Raw genomic sequence first — 19,233 nt, 5'->3', positions numbered from 1 at the left:
CTTCAAACAAAGCCTAGCAGAACCAAAGCTTTCCACAATGGGCTTAATTCTTCAAGCCTACAATTTCCCACCAGGTTTTTTCAAATCATGGTGGTTCTTTTAGCCGTCATTTCATGTCAGTCAAGGAGAACATCTGGGTAAGAGAGGTGGGATAAAAAAGAAGTGTGGATTTAAGCAGGGAACATGGGGTGGGAGGTTGGGAAGGCTTACTTTTGCAAAGGAGCCTAGCAGTTGGACTGTCTCAGTCCTGTTGGACTGTGTTGATTGGCACAGTCTGTTTAGTCTGTTGGGTAGTGAGGGCATGTGTTACGGAGCAGTGGTCACAGATATTCTGAAAATAAAATGAAAATTATTCTCTTTCCAAAAGTACACATACATTTCCATCCATATTTTGTGTATAAATTTTGAGGGTTATCAGAGTTCCTTGTGACTCATCTGCTAGTCCCAGGATAAGGAATTCTAATAGGTCACTGTCCTGGAGCAGCAGTCACGAGACCTACAGAGCAGTCCCCACCCTTCTACCGAGGTCTGTAGCTGTGCTAGGTTGTTAATCTCTCTGAGCTGAGGTGTCTGAAAAAGAGAAAGAAGGGAAGAGATGACCTTCTAAGGCCCTTCCCAGTTGTGAGAAGAAAATACAGCCCACAAAGGAATGGTCATCATAAGCAATCTTCTTGACTTTTTTCCCCTTTAACTTAAGGATTGAGGATGGTTTATATTTATTACTTGAATGGATAAAAGGGATTCAAAATTATACTAACTTGCTGGGTTTTTTTTTTATAGACTATGAAATTCAGAGACAAATCACTGAACTTGAGAATGGAGGTGAAGTTCTAAATGAAACTCGTTCCTTTGATTATAAGCTGGGGTGAGTCTGTATTGATAAGACTGGACTGGGAACTGGTCATGTAAGAAAGGTCTTTAGCTTCTCTGTAGCCATAAGAGAGGAGATCACTGCACCCCATAGGGTGAAACCTGGTCTTCTGGGACCATAGAGTTCAGCTGACCTGAGCTTACACAGAAGGGCTTAGATTCAGGCCCCGGGCCTCCCTTTGCACCTGTGAGACTTCTTACAGCCCGACTGATGTAGAAAACGGCTAAGAGATGGTAGTAGGGTCGCTTGATCAGTTATGTTCCTGTTGCCATGGTAAAGCACTATGATCAAAAGCAGCCTGTGGAAGAAAGAGTTTACTTTGACATGTGGTTCCAAAGGCAGTACCCATAACGGCAAGGGAGGCAGAACCATAAGTGACTAGAGCAGGAAATCATGAGATCAAACCTTCAACCACAAACACAAACTGAAGAGAGCAAATTGGAAGTGGGGCAAAGCTGTGAACCACAAGTGACAGACTTCCTCCAGGAAGACTGCATTGCCCCAAGTGTTCAAATCCAGAGCCTCTGGGGGATATTTCTCACTCAAACCAACACATCTACTCTTTCCGTGGTTGTTTAGATAACTTGGGCCCTAATTTTTCTCAGTCTGAATTTTAAGATTTTGACTTTAAGTAAAATACCACAGAATGCTCCAAAGTCCGTAGAGGTTGTGTGGAAGCTGGCGGGGTTGGGTTGGCAATAGAATGTGTGCTGCCAACACTTCAGAACCCGGGCTCAGTCCCTGTCTACACAGGCACAAAATTATCTTTCTAAGCATTTTTCTTTATGTAAAATAGGAGAGCCCTAGGAGTTAGGAGGCCCATTCCATAGAATCCCATGGAAAACTGAAGAGCTCGAATTTGCCTGCCATTAACTGAGAAAACCCTATGCCAGGCAGCTGTTACTATAATGAATGTTTGAGTTGTCCAACTTATAAAAAGTGTGAGTTCATTTTGCTCACGACTTCAAAGGTTTCAGACTGATTGATTTGGCCTGTGGTGGCACATCATGTCCAAGCACATGGTTGGCTAAACTCCTTACCTCATTGCCAGTGTGCTGGCCAATCTCGATTGCTAGCTTGACTAGATTAGTGACGCACACCTTTGTGTGTCTGATGTGTTTCCAGAGACCATTAGACCCTTAGACCCCCAGCCTGATGAATGATGAATCCCCTCATGAAGTCGTATGATGTCATGGAGGGTCTGGTAGGAGGACTAGGTCTCTGGGGTCTCTGACTGTGTCCTTGGGTATATATCTTACTCTGTCTGTTCCTGTATTTCCATTTTTTGTTTGATTTGCCATACCTTCCCACCATGATGGACTAATACTTTTGAAACTAAAAACTAAATAAATACGTGTTTTCCCTTCTGAGTTGTTTCAACCAGGTATTTGGTATGCATGAAGAAAGTAAGCACACTAGGAAACAAAATCAGGAGGAGGGACCAGTGTTCCGCAGTCTCCTCTGAGGGCATATTCTAGTGGCCCAAAGGCCTTCCATTGGGCCATCTCTTCCTGACACTTCTGAGGTTTCTACCTCTTCTTAATAGGACCAACCCTTTAACCCCAGCCTTTGTGGTAAATGCTTGACCTCCAGCCCATAGAGAGCCCCCTCTCTGCGCGTGGTGTAGCCAGTGTTGCATGCAGGGTTGGCTTAGTGCTGCCTTTCTGACTGTTGCAGGTGCACCGTGCCGATGAGAGACAAAGAAGGCAAACAAGACTACAGGTGATTATTCCTCATGCACAATACCGACAGATATTTGGGGGTGTATTTGAAATCCATTGGAAGGTCAGGATGATGGTGCTGGAGAATGAGGGGAACTGCTTGTTTTTATATGATAGAGATCAAGATTTCTTATTCAATGTTATGTACTTGTTTTTATATGTAGAGATCAAGATTTCTTATTCAATGTTAGGTGTAAACTAGGAGGAGTGATATTTTCTTGACTTGGTAGGTGTAGAGTTCCTTGTTTAATAGGAAGTCAATTGCTGGGAGAGACCTGCTCACAGACTTCTGTTGTTTAACTAAGGATGGCAGGTGAGGGAGGGTTGGGCTTTCATTTGTTAGTAATTCTAGAATCTACTCAAATCCTTTGGAAGCATATGAAAAAGAGATCTACCTATCAGTGGAGGGTTCCCTCAAACCTCAGATGATTCTATTTCATTGCCAAGATAAGCAAATTGGGAGCCACTAGTTCATCCGTAGAATACTCGCCTATCATGTAAGAGGTTCTGGGCTCCGTTCCTAACCCGAGGGACTGTTACGTAACAGCAGGCTTCCACTTAAATCAATAACAATAGACTTAGGGTAGATGGGACCTTTTACTTTTTCTCAGAGGGTTCAGCAGATGGCAAAGCTGTTGAAACTCACCCTGCTTTCCTTGTGAAGCCTGGTATAGTGTCACACTGCCACGCTCCTATCATTGCTTGCCATTTTCCTGTGGTGATCTTGTAGGCCCAGATTTTCCCACAATACTTTCTTTATTCTCCCTGTTACTGCTCCCTTTTAATTCAGCCAATGGCTTCTACTAAGCCAAGTTAGACAGCAGCAAGTCTCCAGAAGCCTCCCTTCTGAGTTTGCCCTGGCTTTCAGAGGACAGACTAGTTTGTAGCTGAAGCTTGGTACTGCATTGAGGAATTGCCTGCACCTCTAATCTAGTTCCTCCCTGCATTTATGGAACCCTGCCCTGCCTTTGCATAAGTCCTTTGGCTCTGGGCAGAGGGAATGCAGTGCTGGAGCAGAACGAAGGAGTATTTTTCTTTTGTAAGATGAACGCAGTACTGTAGTCTGTCTGATTATTAACACCTGACTGTCTTAGAGCAGCGATGAGCGGGAAGTGACGTTCTCATGTATTTCTCCCCAGTCTCCGGTCTCAGTGTGGCTTACTGCATCAGTGAACCAGTGTTGCTGCTTATTGGTCACTGAAATCATAGTTTACACTGGGTCTCATTCACTCTCAGCTGTCCATTCTGTGGGTTTGGCATTTGTCTATGGCATGAACTCACCATTACACAGGTTCTCTACTCTGATAGACTCCCAGGATTCCTCTCCTCACCCTCTTCCCTCCCCTCTGGCTTCCACAGTTCACTTAGGCAACATGCATTCTGTTCTCCTACTTCTCAAGAGGGGAAGAGCCCTCTCTTCCTCTTTAACTTTTAATTCATTGTATAAGTACTGCTAAAAATAGAAAATTTAAAGTGGGGAAGTCATCTGTGTTCCTCACAAGGAAATTGTTCTCATTTGTCCCCAGTTTCCAGGCTGACGCTTTCCTCACTAGTACCAGCCAGAATGTGGCTTGGCCCCAGGTTACCCTTTCGCCCGTCTTTATGCCATCATGGTGAAGAACGGGTCTGCTGTGCAGGTTTTCGCCAGGGCGTTCAGAAGCCTTTGCGAGTATTCTGGCTTTGTATCTCAGCACAGAAGCATTCCCATCATTGTTGGATTTGCAGTTCTAATCAGTCCAGACGTCCAGAATCAGATCCATCTGTTCTCCTTGTTTAGGTTTATGCCAGAGCCCAACCTGCCTCCCTTAGTGCTCTACGACACCACATCGCTGCCTTCAGATGCAGACTCTCAGCAGGTGATCAATATCGACCAGCTTCGGGACATGCTCCCGGAGCTCCCCAGTGCAACCAGGGAGAGGCTTGTCCAGCAGTATGGGATGCTGCCAGAGCACAGCTTCACGTTGCTGGTAAGTGTCCATTGGGTTTGACATTGACCCAGCTCAGCAGACTGGAGGATCCTCCACACAGCCCCTTCCGTGCACTGTCAGGCCCATTTCTCCACTCCTTCTCCAGACACCTCTGAGAAGGGGAGGCACAGCCCCTCACCTGCTGCCCTTGACAGTATATACACACCCACCTGCTCCTCAGCACACCAGAAAAGGAGACAACCTCCAAGCTGTCCACAGGAGCCTGGAGGCTTGGAAGCTAGCTCAAGTGTTATGGATGAGTACGTCCCCAGGATGAGTGTGTCTACAGGAGGAAAAAAAAATCAGTGTTTAAGGTTTCTAGATGTCTTATTAGTGTTGACCCACAACAGGGTGTTAGGTTCCCAAAAGCTAGAAAACATTTATCCTGCATGAAATGTTGCAAACCAGTAAACATCTCTGCCCTGTGAAGCTAGGGGATGCCTGGCCATCAGAGAATCTGATACCTGTGAGGTAGCTCAGGGGTTCCCATTCTTTCAGAACTCGTGAGACTCTGTGGATGTCTTTGTCATGGCAACAGTAAAGTGACGCAGCCTCAGCGGGGGTGACGTTCTGTCACAGCCATCACCGTCTTGTCAGCAGGAGAAACCGGGAAGTCGCTTTGTGGGTTCTGAGACAGGGCCTCAGGTAATCTAGATGGCCTTGACCTCCTGTCATCTTCCAGAGCAACAAAACCTGTAGAAACTGGATTCTTGCTTTTTAAATGGTCCAATAATAAGTATATGGGGTATCAGAATACATATATACATTAGAGTATATATGTGATGTATATTTATATATTTAATAACCACAGTATAGTGGTTTATAGTACACTAGGCAATCTACTTCTGGCTGAGTTGTCACACTTGGCCCCTGAAATGTACCTGCCTCACTTTGCTGAAATAAGCTCTGTGTGTCTTAGTCTTCCTCAGGCCAAAACCCATCAGGCCTTGAGTGAGTGCTGTTAAGGACAATATAGCAAATGGTTGAATCTGTTTGAATGGTTCGTGAATCTGTTTAGGGAAAACTAACTCTCCAGGGCAGCAGGCATTGGGTGGGGGGCAAAATGGTTCACCCCCTGCATCCCTTCAGAGTGTGTACATTTATTCCTGACAATATGGCTGATCAGCTCCCTGGGAGGCTGCAGTCGATGAGCAGAATGTAGGAGCCACAGGAGACGGAGAACAGATGTTGGAACTTTCTTAGTGCCTTTAAGACATAGTATCTGTAGATGGAAGAAGATGCGTTAGGTGACTTATAAAACAAAAGAGGAGAGGGCCTGTCCTTGAGATGTCCAGAATGAATAAGAATCCGAGATTGGAACAGAGAATGATTCAGACAAATTGTTTCCCGAAATTAGGCAGCCTGAGCCCTTTATGACTCCATAATCATTGGAAGCTGAGTCACTCATAACATTCCCAAAAATGATGTGTTCATATTTTTCTGCCTTCATCAGAAACACAACAGATTGCTGAGAAGGGCAGATGCACAAATCTAATGAACCATCTTTCAATTTAAAGAGTGCCCAGGAGTGTTCATTAAATAAATGGCAGAGGTAGAGGTGCTCTCGGGCCTTCCACTCCAGCTCAGTGCCGTCGGGCTTCTTATTTAATTATTAGTGCAGCACACACCACCCACACACACACTCCCCACAAATAAAACCTTCAGAATTTAACTCGCTTCTAATTTATCTTGCCGCTTTCCTGTGCAGCAAACACTGAATTGTGTTTTGTTAGTATTATCTCTGACATTTACAGAACTTTTGCTAATATACCTTAGCATCTGCTGTCTTACCAAGCACATAGTATGCCTCACTGCCTGGACAGACAGATGACTGAATGAATGGGATCCCATTGTATTGCATGTGACAGTTTCCAAAGACCAGATACGTAAACCACCCTTTGACAACCCAGCAAAACCGTGGGACTGTGTGTGGGTCACTGCATCTTTGGCGAGAAGACGCCAGTGACGGCTTCGGTCATGTCACATCTCAGGCCACTTGGTCTCAGACACTTAGTTCCAGCTTTTTTTCATTAAAGATTATTCTGAGTCTGGGTTTTCTCTCCTAGACTGTCCCAAGAATCCCCTCTCAAAAGGAAACCTGTGTGCTGATTTTCTCTACCCACATCCGAATCTTGACCCACTGAAGACTCCAAGTTATTTAGCTGACCTTCTTCCCTATCCTAGTCAATTGGCTTATTTTCTAATCTCATTTGTAAAGATTAATGTAGAAATGTGGAGCTGAGACCCAGGGATTAGGGCTGTGGAAGCCAGAGATCCTGAGGACCCACTAGAATTAGTAGAGTTATACGCATGTGCTTTTTTCCCCTAAAATGTTCTGGGCTGATTTTCATGGGAACATCACTTCCTAGCCCAAGAGTCTTGTCTCATTCAGGGGACACAAAGGATGGCAGCCATTTCTCTAGTTTAAAGGCAACTTGCTTACAGCATGCTCTTCCTTGACCGCATTTGCTCAGACAGCTCCCACGGCAGGGCAGCTGCCCGTCTGTCATATACGGGGAAAGGAACTTTTACACTCATGCTGGACCAGGCTTATGTTTCTAAGCTCTGCTACCTGCTCTCACACACAGTGTGCTGCCATGCCAAGTGGAAATAATGTTTTTTAGGTAATGATTGGTTTTGATTGCCTTGGTTTTATTAATGGAAGAAATTGAGTTTTACTTTTGCTAAAACTTGATGCTTAATACAGTCCCAGAATTGTTTTTATGAAGTTCAATAAGAAAGTACATGTGCATTGAAAGCTTTAAGCCAATCTTGTTGGTTTTGAAGATGCCAGAAATAAACATAAATGTTGTCTACTAAATTTTGTGAAAATCAGTCAGCTGCAATGGAAAATAAACAGCACCAGTCATGCTAATTTTGGAAAAATTAGGTCAGAGAGGTAACATGAGCTGTCTTCTGCATCTTTGTTTATGTTGTATCTTAAACTTTCTGCTGGAGATGCATGGGTTCTTTGGTCTGAGTCATTGGGGGCAGTTTGTAGGGGTTGTGGGGGTGTTTCCCTGAGGCTCTGTGTTATTGAGCCTGGCTCATTCCAGGCACCCGGTCAGGACATGCTGCGAGCTCTCGTGCAGCTGGCTGTGCATGTGAACAGAGAGGTGACTCACCCCACAGAGCTGCAGTAGAGGAGCAGCAGGTGCCGAGGCCCCGGGCCAGGGTCTTGGGAGGGCCGCAGCACCTGCTGGTGTCCTGTCCCTTTGTACAGGCTCCACACTGAGTAGTCCCATCCACATCCGACACAGGCAGTCAGAGCTCCCCCGAGGAGGGGATGGCATAGCATAATCTCACTGAATCCAAAAATTAAAGAATCAAGGCAACTTGAGAGTATGCTTCCAGGGCAGAGAGTGTTGGTATCAGGCAGCATGCAAGCATGGTGCAGTGGGAACCATACAGAGCAGGAGTTTATAAAAGTCCAGTCTGGCCTCCATGACTCTGTAGACAAATATGACATCACCCCCACCTACCCAGTCAGTAACCCGTGCTACCATTTGTGGGTGTCAGGCTTTGTATCCAGCCTCTCAAGACTTGTCATCTTACTGGACAGCTTCCTTTCTCTAGCTGGTTCTTCTCCATCCTTTGATTCTGACTTCATAGAAAAGGTTAAGGTGTCTCCCAAGGTCAGAGAAACAAAGTATCAGTTAATTGGTAAATGAACTGTTTTTGAAGCTTTTTCTTTAGGTCTTTTGTAAGCTAGAAAGGGCCTGGTTTGCTTTCTGGATGGATTGCTCATGACACTGCCCCCATGACAAATTTTTGTATGCCCCACTTGTAGTACTGCTTTAAAGCCAATAGTCTGAAATCGTATCTGGAGCACAGTGACTGGCTTTAGACTGTCCAGGCTCTCGTGGTGCAAAGTGGTCATCTTTTAACTACTGCTGAAGAAAATCCATTTGGTCAGCTTAGTAGCACACCATGTTTCAGCTCTACACAGTTTTTAAAATTGATTTTATTCTTCATTTTCTAAATTGCATCCTGACTTGCCAGCTTAAGGGTACTTTACAATTACTCCATGCTCTGGAGGAAAAAAAAAAATCACCAAACTTTTCTTCTGGTAATTTAGAGTAGACAGATCTTCTGCAAAAGCACAGCTTCATCCCTTTCCGACACACGTGGCAAAGGGGCTTCAAGGAAGGGTGTTCTGGGCTCCAAGGCATTTGACCTTTGTCTGCTGAGGAAAAGGTGCAGGAAGGGGGGTGTCGTAGTCCCGATTTGGGGGCCCTCAGAGGCCTAGGTCTCAATCGTGATCCTTTATTTCCTGTTGGTGGCATAATATACTTTGAGGGAGAAATAAAAAGATTTTATTTCAGGCTTCAGGCAAGCACAGCTTAGAGGTAATGTGTATCTGTACTGCTCCATGTTGCCTTTACCCCCAGGACAGAGCTTCTCCTGAGCAATGCAGGTTCTCTGCATTGGAGGAGCTGGAATGTGCCTGCAGCAGAACTGGCTTTGTGGGCCTGCTCCTGCAGATGCAGTACCTGCTGCCACTCCGCTGCCACTCTTATGACCTTCATTGCTTATATTTTGATTATTCAAGGGAGATGTGTTTTCCCAAACTGATTTCCCACAAATTCTGTCTTAGTGAATTCATCTCCAAGAGCCAAAGTGAGTTTTATGTTAGTTAAAGGCCCTCTGCACAGAGCTGCTGCTGGGTTCCGCTTAGGATCTGTGTGTTCCAGACTTGGCTGGGAGCACAGCACAGGTGACGTGGTTGAGAGTTTCGCTCAGGTTTTGGGAGCAGCCCTGGGTAGGACTTGTGAGGACCAGTGGAGAAGGCAGAGCTGCAGTTAGTGGTCTGCCTCAGACGAGATGACGGGCTCACCCAGGGCCCGTGGCTGATGTGCAGCAGCTGGAGCAGTGGTCCAGGGCGCTCTGGCTTCCGTCCGTCTTCCCAGAGAGAGTCCTGGTTCCTAGGCCAGCCTCACTCTGCCGGGTTGCTTGTTTTCCCCCTGGAGAAGCCTAGTGTGTAATTTTGTACTCACAGAAGCTTTCACCGACGACTGTCGCCCATAGACCAGCATGTTCACATCACAGACCCGAGCCTCTACCACCTGAACGTTCCAGTCCCGCATTTTACCATGCAGTTTCTACTTTCTAGCCTAAAGGTATTGCTATTACGGCCCATTTTACTTCATCTCCACCCCAAACACTAGCATTTGGTGTTATTCTCATAACACCATGATTTACAGAGTTGTTAGATTTGAGTTTTGTTTTTCTCACTTTGTAAGAATGACCAGAGCCACTAGTATAAATTACAGAGTCTCAGAATTGCAGGTGATGTGCCCCTTAAACATCTGCACAGATGTTCAGAGCTATGCTCCTCACACCCTTGTCACCAGGAGTCAGGCTCCGTTTTGAACTCCGCACAGTGCACAGTGGAAGAAACCATTGCTGCTCCTGTAGCACAGGGGCGGGGCCTTCTGGGTAACTGACCGGCTGGATCAGCTAGGCCCTACAAACCCACCCCTTCACTTCCCGGTCGGGGGGGATTGAGTGCAGTGGTTGAGTGTGCTTAGTATCCAGACTCCTGAAAGAAAACGGAGTGCTTAAAACCAGTGCAGGTCGGGGCCTTGGTGAGGGCCTCATCACTTCTATAGTTGAGGGGAGGGAGGTGTTGCATGGTGAGGGCCTCATCACTTCTGTAGTTGAGGGGAGGGAGGTGTTGCATGGTGAGGGCCTCATCACTTCTATAGTTGAGGGGAGGGAGGTGTTGCATGGTGAGGGCCTCATCACTTCTATAGTTGAGGGGAGGGAGGTGTTGCATGGTGAGGGCCTCATCACTTCTATAGTTGAGGGGAGGGAGGTGTTGCAGAAGAGAGCACATGGGATTTCTGCGTTGTCCTCTGGAGTCCAGGGTGGAATGGATGGTGTGTGTGCCACTGTCTTTTTTCCTGATCTGGGGATCAATGTGTCGTGCCCCATGTCTTGAGCGTACCTTTGCTAGGCAGATAGTAAACTCGCTGCTTCCTTCTTGTATTTTCTAAGCCAACTGATTGGGGCATCTGTGACATTTTTAATGTCGGGAACCACTGAGCAGCTGGCAGACATAAAATAATAGAAATTCTGGGAACATCTGTTCTTCAATGAGGCTTCCATTGTGTGTGCATTGATAGGTGTTCATTTTCAGTCCCCAGAAAGGCAGCAGACATGCCTCCACCCCCAGAGCTGGAGCCCACCCTGCACTCCCACCCACAGCACTCTGCTGCTGTCTGGCTGGGTGACCTCGGGAACGGAAGTGCCTTCATGTGCAAGGCCCTGGTCCTGTGCTCACGGCTCACGGGCCTGTTGGAAGTGAATGAAACAACACAGGAAATGTAGTGGTACCTTTCCACCAGGAGCGCCAACCTGCGAGTAATGACAAGGAGACTTATTATTAATTATGAAAGTTTGGTTTTTTGCTTAGGCTTGACTCAGATGCCTCTTATACTTAACCCATTTACATTAGTCTACATTCTGCCCGTTTCCTTCCTCCAAGTCTGTCGACTCTGCCTTTCTTCTCAGAGTCCTCTCTCTGCCCAGAGTCCCGCCTATCCTCTCCTGCGTAGCTATTGGCCGTTCAGCTGTCTATTATACCAGTCACCGCAATCTGTCTTCACACACAGTGTGCAAACAACCGCAGCAGGAAGCGTGAACCTGAGGGCACGTGCATTATTGTCATTAGCAGTAGCAGCCATATGCAGCTGCGCAAAGCGCCCACTGCTGCTATCTGTGTCTAACAAGAGCAGTAGTTATGTCCCGCCTAATCCATGCTCTCAAGGTTTGAGTGACAGTCAGCAGTGCTCCAGACATACTTGGCAAATGGGAAATCCTGGAAATAAAAAAAAGTTAAAGAACTTCTATCACAGTATGTTATGGCTGTTCTGTTTGTTGTTAGTGGCTTGCTGCATCTAAGTTGTCAATTAAGCATTGTGGGTATGTGTGTTTAAGAAAAACCGTAGGCGTTAGCACTACCTGAGGTTTCAATATACCCTGTGGTCTTGATGAGCTGAAGCACAAACCCCATATTTAGTAAATACTCTTGAGAGCCTTTGACCAGCCTTGAATTGCTAATCTGAGGTCCCAAAAGGCAGCCAAGGACACTCCCTGTCCCATAAACAGCCGCTCCTCAGCTAGTGTCTCCTGGGCTTTTTTCCTGAGTACCACTGGGCAGCTGTCTGTATCGGGTTTCATTCTGCTATAAATGCAGCCTAGCCTCGTCTCTGGACCAGTATCGGGGTCACAGGATATGTGACATAGAGCAAGACATGGAATTGAGAGATTAGTCCCCACCCTGTTTTACATGGATGGTCTTCCAGTGTTTTGTCATCGCTGAAGGGAGAGTACAAGGGACGGTGTAGGAGAATTTTGCTCGCAGAGCCCAGTGCAAGAGCAAACTGAGGCTTCTTCCCAGAGCAGCAGAGAGGGCAGGGTTACCCTCTGCTTTCTCATCAGCATTGGTTAACTGGCAAACCCATCAGTAATTGAGGGTTCCTGTTAGCGCCTAAGCAGCTGACCTGATGTTGACTCTGTGTGCGATTGACGGCTTTGCGGAATGAAATTAAAAAGTGGCAAAGATGTTTTTCAGTCAAGGACCTGTATGGCTGCCTGCCTGGTGTTAGACACAGGCAGGATCTATGTTCCTTGCTGCTGCAGCCATCTCTGAAGGAACAGTTGGCGTCACATCCACCAGGAGACTTGACTTGCTGTGTGGCTGAGTTATGTTGTTTGGGGAAGATATTAAAGGCCTAATACAGTAACCTTGTTATACTGCTCTCAATATGATTTTTGTGTAAGAGAATTACCAGTCCACTGTTTTCCTGACAAAACCAGATGGCTAAGCTGCCATGTTCATCAGAGACTTCAGAGATTTGTGCCAAGCTTATTAGCATTTGCCAATCTTGTGGGACTAAGAAAACTGAAAAGCAGCAGGTGCGTGTGCGTGTGCGTGTGTGTGTGTGTTGGGAAGTGGACTGCTGTTTTATGGGGCAGAGCAGGCAGTCCCTATGCAGTGCTAAGTGGTCAGTCATTCTCCAGGCAGCAGCAGCCACCACTGCAGCCGCCTCCTGCAGCCGCACTCTTTGTAGCTGACTCTGATGCGCTGCAGGTTTCATCACATCCTCTTTAAGTTGTGCAGTGGAGCCCTGTGTCCCCTGGGAGGTAGAGGTCCAGCGCAGAGAGGCTTCCTGACACCGGCAGGAGAAGACAAGGGGAAAACTGGCTGACAGTGTTGTCTATCCAGTAATGGAGCCACCCGAGGGTGGCGGGCTCACCACACCCAGTCACTCCACCAAGCCAATAGAACCACCCGAGGGTGGGGGCTCAGCACACCCAGTCACTCCACCAAGCCAATAGAACCACCCGAGGGTGGGGGGTTCACCACACTCAGTCACTCCACCAAGCCAATAGAACCACCGAAGGGTGGAGGGGTTCACCACACCCAGTCACTCCACCAAGCCTGGAAGCCTGAGTGCTTTATTCCTAGGTGGGTTTTGTAGAGCTTTCCTCGCAAGGCAGCTGACTCCTGGCGGCCAGCCTGTTTGCATGAGAACAAAAGGTATCCTGCCTCTCCAGTGTGGGCTACATCACCCTTTTTTCCTTCCCCAGTGACTTGTGAACCAGTGGAGAAGTTTGAAGACTCCGGAAGTTAAGCAACACTTCCTCTTTAAATTTATCTGTAGACAAGTTTGGGCTGCTGAGGTGGCCTTCACCCTAGTTTCACATGAGCAGAATAATAGTGATAGCTCACAAGGACATGCAAGCAATGATTGTGGGATTATTCAGTAGGCTTGTCACCAGAGAATTTATCTGAAAAGCCATGTAGGTACTTTTTATTATGGATTTCTACCTTAGCAGCAGTGTGCCCATGTACATATTAAAACGTGTACAGTAGCTGAAGTTTGAGTGTGTGTTTTTGTTAGTATGTCTTGTTTCTTCTTAGGATCTTATTTTTCTAGAATGTTCTTTTGCTTAATGAATGATTCTAAGAAAGGGGGAAAGGTTGGAGGTTTAGCTGCAGAGTGAACATAAGAAGAATATTTTGAGGATAATGTCTAATTTGGATTTAGTGGGTAAGGAAAATATGCTGCTTAAAAATATACTGTCTGGGGACCAGAGAGATGGCTCAGTGGTTAAAAGTGCATTCTGCTCTTGCAGAAGACCTGAGGTCACTTCCCACAACACAGTTTGCAACAACCATCTATATAACCCCGGCTCCAGGGAATACATCATCTGACTTCCTTCCATACACACACACAATATACATATACACATACACATACATACATAACTTAAACCTTTAAAATATGCCATCTGCATTTGGAGATTTAAGCCTTTACCAAAAAATAGAATATTTTTTTTTATTTTTCTGAGTTGATGAGTAGTTACAAAGTGTCCTGACAATTCGCTCTCATAATTCTGGCGGTCCCTAATACTTAAAGGTGAATGTGGCAGGAAAAAGGATGAGTGTTCACATGTGGTTTACAGTAGGCACCTGCTGGCAAGAGACCCTGGTGCCGTCCACTGACTAGAACAACATGGTTTTGGCTGTACTTAACAGAATGAACAGGATCAGTGTGGCTCTAACTCATGCTGCCGTCCAGAGGGGCGGCAAACAGTAAAGCCCTTGGCTCATTGAGCCAACCTAGCTGAGTATTTCCTGGAGCATGGGGAGAGGTAGGACCACAGTACCAGCTTGGCGCAGGAGGCCTGGAAGCCAGAGGCTTCCTCTGCCCACTGTGGAGCTAGTTTCGCTGGGTCGCATGTATACAGCTCCATTGCCTGCCTCCCGGGACAGCATGAAGAATACATGTGGTTGTGCTCCACTTGTTACCTCTTTGCCAGTGGATACCAGGACATCTGGGAGAGGACAGGACAGAAGAGAGAAAGGGCACCAGCGCCAGGCAGAGGCCTGAGTGGCAGAGGCAAGTGTGGAGGAGGACAGTGGATTTCAGTATGCTCAGGTCCATGTAGGTACTAGTTTATGTAGTACTAGGAATATAAATATATATTCCTTTGGGGAAAATACTGTATAGATTCAGAGTGGCAGTAGAGGCAGTGGTTCCCAACTGCCTTCTTTCATTTTGGGGAGGAGATATACGCATCTATTTCTATATGTATTACTTATGCGCATGCACACATACACACACATATATATGTGTAATTTTTTTTTTTAACAGAATGAAGTTGGCCTCCTGGAGTTCTTCCAAAATGTGATAAAAGAAACTAGGGCAGAGCCAAAAAAGGTGACTAACTGGGTCCTGAACACTTTTCTGTACTATTTAAAGCAACAGAATCTTGCAGTCAGTGAGAGGTGAGTGAGGTCTGGGGATTTCTTTCTTTTTGCATCATGAACTCTGTGTCCAGAGGCAATTGAAATAGGGCAGGGTGAATTCTTTACTCTGCCTGTTCTCCCTTAGGGTCCCCTAACAAGACAACAAACAGCCCCTTTGTGTTCCACATTCTAAAAATATTCTCCAGCCCATCTGAAAATTCATCCTGTGCTGAATCTCTGAAGTGCACAGTCTGTGGTACTGTGCTAGGGCTCAGCTGGAGGAAGAACAAGACAAGGAGTGGGCTCACTTGTAGCCCATACAGGCCCACAAGAAAGCACCCACCTCCTCAGTCTGATCCTGCTATGCCAGAGGCATGCGTGTGGCCTGGGAAGCACAGAATTTGAGCCTATGTGGAGTGCAGGGAAATCCTCAGGAAGCGATTTGAGATCCAAGCCCTGAAGAACTTTGGGTTTGCTGAGTGGGTGAGGGTGTGGAGTACAGACATCTAGAAGTTCCGTGATCACACAGGCAGTCAGCCACGGGAGCTCAGAAAACCCAGAGGCTCCCGGGCACTGAGGTAGGCAAGCTGGGAAGGTAGGTGACAGACTGGAGAGATGACCAGGAGCCACCCGAAGGGTTTCAGGTAGGGCTCAGGGCTACTCCTGTTCCATACTGGAGGAATATGGCGTGCATTAATAGCTTGGGCAGTTATGGCAAAGTGTCCAAGATAAGCTCCTTAAATAGACATTGATTACTCACAATTCTGCATTGGAGAAAAATAAGGAAAGCCTGGTTCCAGCTGATTTGTTCCCTTGCTGGACTTCAGGCGGCCGTCAGTCTGCTGTGTCCTCACATGGTGGGGAAAGAAGAGAAGGTTCTCTGGTCTCTTCTCATAAGATTTCCAATCCCATTGTGGTACCCACCCTCGTGACTTCATCCAACCCCGGGCACTCCCCGAAGTTTCCACCATCCTAATACCATCATATCAGATGGCTACAGCTTCAGGGTATATATTATGGGGGTGGGCACAGTTCGGCCCTAGCTGAAATCTCTTGACTTTGAAGTCACAGTCGCCATGTTGATGGCTGCAGTTTGTGGAGCTCCTTAAATGTCATCTTGGGAGAGAACTTTGATATCTCAGATTCAGCTCTTCCATTAAGCAGATGGGGCAACTGAGGTTGTATGAAGTCAGATGATCTCCCTCAGATGGTACCCTGCTCCATTCAATGCCCTTATGCTGGCTGGTCTCCCTTACTCTCCACTTAATGTCTGTGAATTGGAGATTTGCTGAGCAGCCTTTTTTTTCTGTGTCTCTCTTTCTTTTTTATGTCGTATACAGATTGATTTTTACACAGTCAGTTATTTCAACAAAATGTCTTCAGTGTAGTATAAAGACTTGAGCCGATGAGTCTAGACAGCAAGCATACATCTAGAAACTTTCCCTGATCACACATTTTCACCCATCCCTCCCTGACCCTCTGAACTCTTGCTGGCCCTAGTGTAACATGTTTACAGGATCCTTAGTAGACTCTCTGAACAGCCTTCTCAACAGCTTCTGCCATAACAGGGAAATTAGCCTGTTAAGTTAACGTGGACCCTCTAGTGCTCCCTCAGAAGGTTTCATAAGCACTAGCATAGAGCGAATTCTTCAAGGTATTCCAGTCTAAGTATAAGTGTACTGAGTCATCCCAAATCACATAAAGAGGAAGCCGGAGACCACACAGTTCAAAGGACTTTCAGCCAGCTGGGTGTCTTCGTCCCTTTCCTGTTGTCGGCACAGACCAGGACTGTGTGCAGCAAAGAGAATTGTGTTGGCTCACAGTCTGACCCAAGGTTGAGTGCCTGTATCTGTTGATAGATGGGCTTGCTGGCAGAATCCCACTGCCTCATAGGGCTTCATCGCTTGGTGAGAGACAAGGAACATGAAGGAGACCAAGCTGGCTCTTTTGGATCGTCAGCTCCAGGCCCCCTCATGGTTCAGAGAGGAAGCAACACTCAGAGCAGGCCTGAGCGCAAATGAGTCTCACCCTTGCTTTTACTTAGTTCCTTTACTGTCCTGCTTCTGCTCTGATTCTGTCCTTCTTCTGCTTCCTCCCAGCCTCTTCTAGCTTCTTCTCTCTAGCCTAAAAACTTTATCTCCCGGGAGCCTGGCTGCCATAAAGAAATTACAATAGTTGTCTCTCATTGGTCAAAAGCACATTCCTAGGGTAAGCAGTTAGGCGTTGAGCTGTTGCCATGGCAACACAAGGGTTTCAGGAGTAAAACTGTAACCAGACTGGTGGGTGGGGGGAAGCAGTGCCAGTGGCAAACTTTGAGACATAGGTCTATTGTTGGCAGACTGGCAGGTGAAGAATTGGCACGCTTTTCTTAGGGTGCTTTGTGTAGCAACCTAGGTTGGACATCCGCAACTCTGACCATGTGCACAGCTGCAAACTTCCAAACTTATGATCTATTTACAGAAAGCCTTTAGTCTAGTTTGAAGTTGCTCTGAGGTAAAAGTGAGCTAATTGTGTATAGTTAGTGTGAGCAAAAGGCAGACTTTTAAGTGTCCACAATCCTTGTGGGACAAACAGATTAAGTTATGAACCATGTCCCAGTATATATTCTATATATCAAAACTATATAGCTAAATGAGAAGTCATCTTCCTGACCACCCACAGATATATGTGTGATGGAGGAGAGTTATCTGTCTATGTTTCTTTCATTGGTTAATTAATAAAGAAAACTGCCTTGGCCCTTTAAGAACAGAAAATTAGGTAGGTGGAGTAGACAGAACAGAATTGTGGGATGCAATCATGAGATTACATAAACACATCACATGAGATTACACACTGCAGTGCAGGTACTGGGGAGACACCAAGCTGCTTTCTTAGAGTGAGCAACAGTGTCCAGAGTCGATGGTCCTGAGGGCCTTGTGTGGACAGGACTGATCTCCACCACAGTCACTCCTCTGGGTAGACATCTGAATTATCAGCTGCCATATGCTGTGTGTTTCCATGGACACGGGAACGAAGGAAGAGAGCACTGAACTGGCAGGGTTAGCAGGCAAGGAGTGGAAGAGGGATGCCAGGAAGAGGAGACCCAAGAAGCCCTGTGGCTGGAGTCGGGGTACAGGGTACATGAGGAGGGAAAGTGGGGTGCTTAGCAGCTAGTGAGGGTGTGGTTTTTCAGTGAAGAACTCTTTAGGGGGTAGAGTGTAATCCCAATACATGTGCTCACAGGGCCAATGGTAGCAAACAGATTTATTCACTCAACCATTTATTTACTTGCAAAAGTTACCAAGCCAAGCAGGACAAGTAGCTGCAAGGTCAGCTGGGATGTTTCCCAGCAGGGAAGGTTTGAGCAGGTACAAGGGACAAGATTAAAGCTGCCTGACCAGGGAGCTGAGAATCCCAGGAAGATTGGGGAAGTGCTGTGTGCAGGGCTGGCAGGGAATGGTTAGATGCAGTGGGAAGGAGGAGAGCACCTGGGAAACACTGCACCTCTCGTTCCTGGGAAGGAGCTAAGGACTTGTCCTGCGTCTGAGACCCGGGAGAGCAGCTAGGAGCGGGGGCACCACATAGAAAATAAAGAGAACAAAAGAATCAATGAACATCATGTGCCACCTGGAGATCCAGGCCTCTGCATCGTCCAGGATCCTTTTGATCTTGCTTTAGCTGAGGAGAAGAGGGATATGGGGGTTAAGGTAAGTGTAAGACTGAGATGGGCTGCCATTTCATGGGGCAGAGCATAGTGTCCCGGTGTCTGCTCTTGGAGCTGTGATCCTAAAAGAACTGCAGGGGACTGAAAGAGATTGCAAGACTTGCAGATCACATTCCACTCCTTCCCAGGTTCCCTGCCTAAGGACTGCCGAGCGTAGAGTATGGGAAGCTCAACCTTGAGATGTCAGAGTCTCCTTTCGTGGAGACGTTAGCTGTCCAGAATCCAAGATTGTCTGACAGCAGCAAATTAGTGGGCTGTGCTGCTGCCACCACTGAGTCTGAATCCTGACGGTTTATTTATTTAACTGACGAAGAGCGTCTCTCAGGACCAGTGTGACAGGTACTGATCTTTGTCGTGGTCTCGCAAGTTCAGCCCTGGCATAGCTGCGATTTGCAGTCAGCTTTTCCATATCTGGGTTCAACCAACTACAGATTGGAAACACCTGAGAATTTATAGCAGCAGTGAGCATGCACAGACTCTTCTCATCAGTATTTCCTAAACAACACAGTGTACAACTGTTTGCATACCGGCCATATCATATTAGGTAGGTAATCAAGAAATTACCTGAGGCATAGGGAAGGTGTACACAGGTTCTCGATGATCATAAGGACATGAGCACCCGCAGACTTTAGTATCCGTGGGATAGTTCCAGAAGAGCAGCTGTATGTGCAGTATGCCAGTTGTCGGAGTTGAGGGCAGTTTCAAGA

General features: G+C 46.7%; 1 protein-coding gene across 2 annotated transcripts in view; it reads left to right on the top strand.

Annotated features, from left to right (window-relative positions):
* Nucleotides 1–19,233, top strand: part of Gatb (glutamyl-tRNA amidotransferase subunit B) — a 78,323-nt gene that overhangs the window by 43,745 nt on the left and 15,345 nt on the right. For both annotated transcript variants that reach the window (XM_038348348.2, XM_038348347.2), the window contains 4 exons: nt 781–865; nt 2,549–2,593; nt 4,370–4,559; nt 14,729–14,862. In XM_038348348.2, coding sequence (XP_038204276.1) covers nt 781–865; nt 2,549–2,593; nt 4,370–4,559; nt 14,729–14,862 — 454 coding nt within the window. The remainder of the gene's footprint in view (nt 1–780; nt 866–2,548; nt 2,594–4,369; nt 4,560–14,728; nt 14,863–19,233) is intronic.

Source organism: Arvicola amphibius, chromosome 11, assembly GCF_903992535.2.
Source record: "Arvicola amphibius chromosome 11, mArvAmp1.2, whole genome shotgun sequence".
Lineage (NCBI taxonomy): Eukaryota > Metazoa > Chordata > Mammalia > Rodentia > Cricetidae > Arvicola > Arvicola amphibius.
This window is presented reverse-complemented; position numbering and strand designations above follow the sequence as displayed.